The 3,508-nt window shown below is 36.4% G+C and overlaps 1 protein-coding gene across 1 annotated transcript; it reads left to right on the top strand.

Moving 5' to 3' along the window:
* The first annotated feature begins 677 nt into the window (after positions 1 to 677).
* Positions 678 to 3,067, top strand: LOC149555256 (endoglucanase 16-like). The gene is made up of 8 exons (XM_089829288.1): positions 678 to 884; positions 994 to 1,206; positions 1,471 to 1,671; positions 1,790 to 1,867; positions 1,949 to 2,101; positions 2,193 to 2,301; positions 2,440 to 2,603; positions 2,720 to 3,067. Exons 1-8 carry the CDS (start codon positions 678 to 680, stop codon positions 3,065 to 3,067), a joined length of 1,473 nt encoding a protein of 490 aa, XP_089685414.1.
* Positions 3,068 to 3,508: the final 441 nt, after the last annotated feature.

Below are 3,508 nucleotides of genomic sequence, written 5' to 3'. Positions count from 1 at the left end.
TTGTTATTTCCATTAATATCTACACTGACCCTTTCAACACTCTATAAGTTTATATGCATGTGCCGTTCTATCCTCCACTTGCCTAGGCTGTTTTGGGTTGCACTCTAGGTATAGAAATTGAAGTAGTTTTAATATTTTCAATTCTCGTAGAGGCTTGATGAGGCAGATAAAGCTCGAGAGATACCTCGTGAAGTCGTTGCTAGCGTGAAAAACCTGGTGTTCCACCCAACTCTTTCATAAAATTGACCGTGGCGCGTGTTAAGAACAACACCTATAATGCAAGACTGCAAGTAGTATATGGTAATCAAGCATCACATGGAAGCCAATTACCTTATCATGCAAGACTGACGGTAATTAATGCATCACAAAAACAGCCAAAAAAAAAAACAATATATCAAAGAATTACGGCCGTTTCTAAGGTGTACTCATGAACCTGTGATGAAACGGTAAAATGTCCAATTCTTGTGATCAACAAGCAGCCGTAAAACGTATAATTCCTGTGAATAACACCAGTACGGCATTCTATAAATCTTGCAATGCACATACATTATGCTATCCTGTATGGAGTTTGAGATTCGCATTGATTTCTAACGAATGCCGAGTTTGAGTTAGGACAATAGAGGTTCAGTCGCATTCGTTGGATATCAAAGCAAGCAGCGAAACCAACAAGAGAAGATATGGCCATTGCAATCAAAGCACTTTTGACATTGGTCTTGTTGCTGTATTGTTGTGAGTGGCAGTTTGTTTACGGAGAATTCAACTACAAAGATGCTCTATCAAAGTCTATCCTCTTTCTAGAGGCCCAACGATCTGGTAAACTCCCACAATCTCAGCGAGTAAAATGGAGAGGATATTCTGGCCTCACAGATGGGCACTTGCAAGACGTAAGTAGAAGCACAAGTATATTCAAAATAGAAATAGAAGTGTCCAATCATAGTATAACTAAACTTCATTGACTCCATACATAATGTTGTACATGCAACTCAACTGCAGGTTGATTTAGTTGGGGGTTACTACGATGCAGGCGATAATGTGAAATATGGGCTTCCCATGGCATTCACCATCACCACACTCGCTTGGGGAACAATTGATTATGAAGAAGACTTGAAAGCTGCGGGAGAGATTCAGAATGCAAGGGACGCTATCAGATGGGGCACTGACTACTTTCTCAAGGCTAGTGCAATTCCAAATCAGTTATGGGTTCAGGTACAACAATCCAACCTAATATCATAGCAAATTGTGAAAACCTAACGAGTCTGATGTTGATTTTGATGCATAATTAATTATGTTGATGTTGATGCATAATTAATTATGCTAATGTTGATGTATTTATATAAAATTGTGAAAAACTTGTTGGCGTAGAGACTATCTTTGATGAGATCCCTATCCACCAACAGTGGGTGGTATGCATTCATGCAAAAATATGGAAAACTAATTAAAATTTGACGTTGATGTTGATTCATAAAACAGGTGGGTTATCCCGAGGCAGACCATAATTGTTGGGAGCGTCCAGAAGATATGGACACTCCTCGTACTCTTTACAAGATAGACAAAGACACGCCTGGTTCAGAAATTGCAGCAGAAACAGCAGCAGCCTTGGCCGCCTCCTCCATTGTTTTCAGAGTCGTAGACCCTCGTTACTCATACCTTCTCCTCCAACGTTCTCAATCGGTATGTTTGGGTGCTCAAGTGAAATTAAAACTCTAAATCAACGAGTTTCATCAATCCATTTTGGGAAAACATAATCCATCGATCTTCTTTCTAACCGGCTTTTTATGTTTCTCTTCAGCTCTTCAGTTTCGCCGATCGATATAAGGGCACCTACAAAGGAGAGTGCCCTTTTTATTGTTCTTATTCCGGCTACTATGTAAGTAGAATTGGTTTTCTTTTTTAAGATATCTATTTATAACAAGTAGTTGTAGTTTTAACTTGTAGAGCCTGGTTTCAGGACGAGCTTCTCTGGGCTGCATCTTGGTTATACAGAGCTACCAAATCTCCATATTATTTAAACTACATCAAGCAGCACGATGATCTTAGAGCATATGTTAATGAATTCAGCTGGGAGCTCAAATATGCTGGAATTCATGTGCTCCTAACAGAGGTAAGAATAGATCGATTGGTATTGTTTTTCAAATAAAATAAAATATAAATGTACTCTATCATAAAGCTAACTTTTGCACTTCACCAACCAGTTACATTTTCAAGGAGAAGTTCAATTCTCAGCTTATAGAAGTCACGCAGAAAACTTTGTGTGTTCACTTCTTCCTGGCAGTCCCACTCAATCTGTTAAAAGCACTCCAGGTTAGGGTTGCTTCTCTATGTATTCACCAGTACAAATTCCTTCTTTTCTATTGACAACAATCAAAAAGTCTAACTCATATCTATAATTCTCCTTTTTCTAATCACAATTATCTATATTTTGTAATTCTTTTGTTGCAGGAGGTCTGTTGTATATTAGAGATGGCGCCAACACGCAATATGTTACTAGTGCTTCTTTTTTGCTGGCAAGATACAGTGAATTACTTTCAGCTAAGAGGCAAACATTGTCATGCGGCAATACTGTCTTCAAAGCTAGCGACGTTATGGATTTTGCTAAGCTACAAGTAAGAATATTGCATATATTTGTAATTGTATTGTAGCGCATACAATATAGTGGAATCTAATCATAATTGTATTGTGGGGCATACAATATAATGAACCCTAATCATATCTTTTGCAGATTGACTATTTACTAGGAAAGAATCCTCTAGGCATGTCGTATATGGTAGGATATGGTTCCAAATATCCAAGGCAACCGCATCACAGAGGAGCATCTATAGTTTCCATTCATCAACAACCAGGGAAGATCGAATGTATTGAAGGCTTCATGAACTGGTTTCACAAAGATTCTTCCAACCCAAACACACTAACTGGAGCAATAGTTGGAGGACCAGATAGATATGACAACTTTGGAGATCTCAGGACCAAACCTAGCATGCTTGAACCTACTACATACATAAATTCACCTCTCATTGGTGTCCTTGCAAAATTGTACTCAATGTCATGCAAAACTAACATGCAATGTTGACTTGCGACAAGTCCATCATTATTACAGGGATGTTCCTTTCTTTGACGTCAAAAATATCACCAAAAATATTTCCATTAATCATAAAAAAATGATAGATTATGTCGCACATAGAGTATTTACAATGATGGGAGAGTTATATTAGTAAAGGTCCCAGGAAAGAGAAAGGGAGCTTTAATGGTGAGCAAGGCTTTAAAATAAAAAATTATATAGATCGATTTAATTTACAAATAAAAACTTTGGGAGAAATAAAGTATAATAGTAACTTTATTTTATTTATTTAAATGAAATAAATTATTAGTTTATATTTTAGTATTAAATTTTAGAATTAGAATTGAATATGATTTATAATTTGTATAAAAAACAACAATATAAAAAAATTATTATGTTGAGAAGTATTATTATATATAAGCTTTTTATATAAATTGAGTTCAAGATTGATGA

Source organism: Cupressus sempervirens, chromosome 5 (assembly GCF_028749045.1).
Source record: "Cupressus sempervirens isolate cs-2001-9-10 chromosome 5, ASM2874904v1, whole genome shotgun sequence".
NCBI lineage: Eukaryota > Viridiplantae > Streptophyta > Pinopsida > Cupressales > Cupressaceae > Cupressus > Cupressus sempervirens.
The sequence above is the reverse complement of the archived record's forward strand: the minus strand, read 5'-3'. Positions and strand labels throughout refer to the sequence as shown.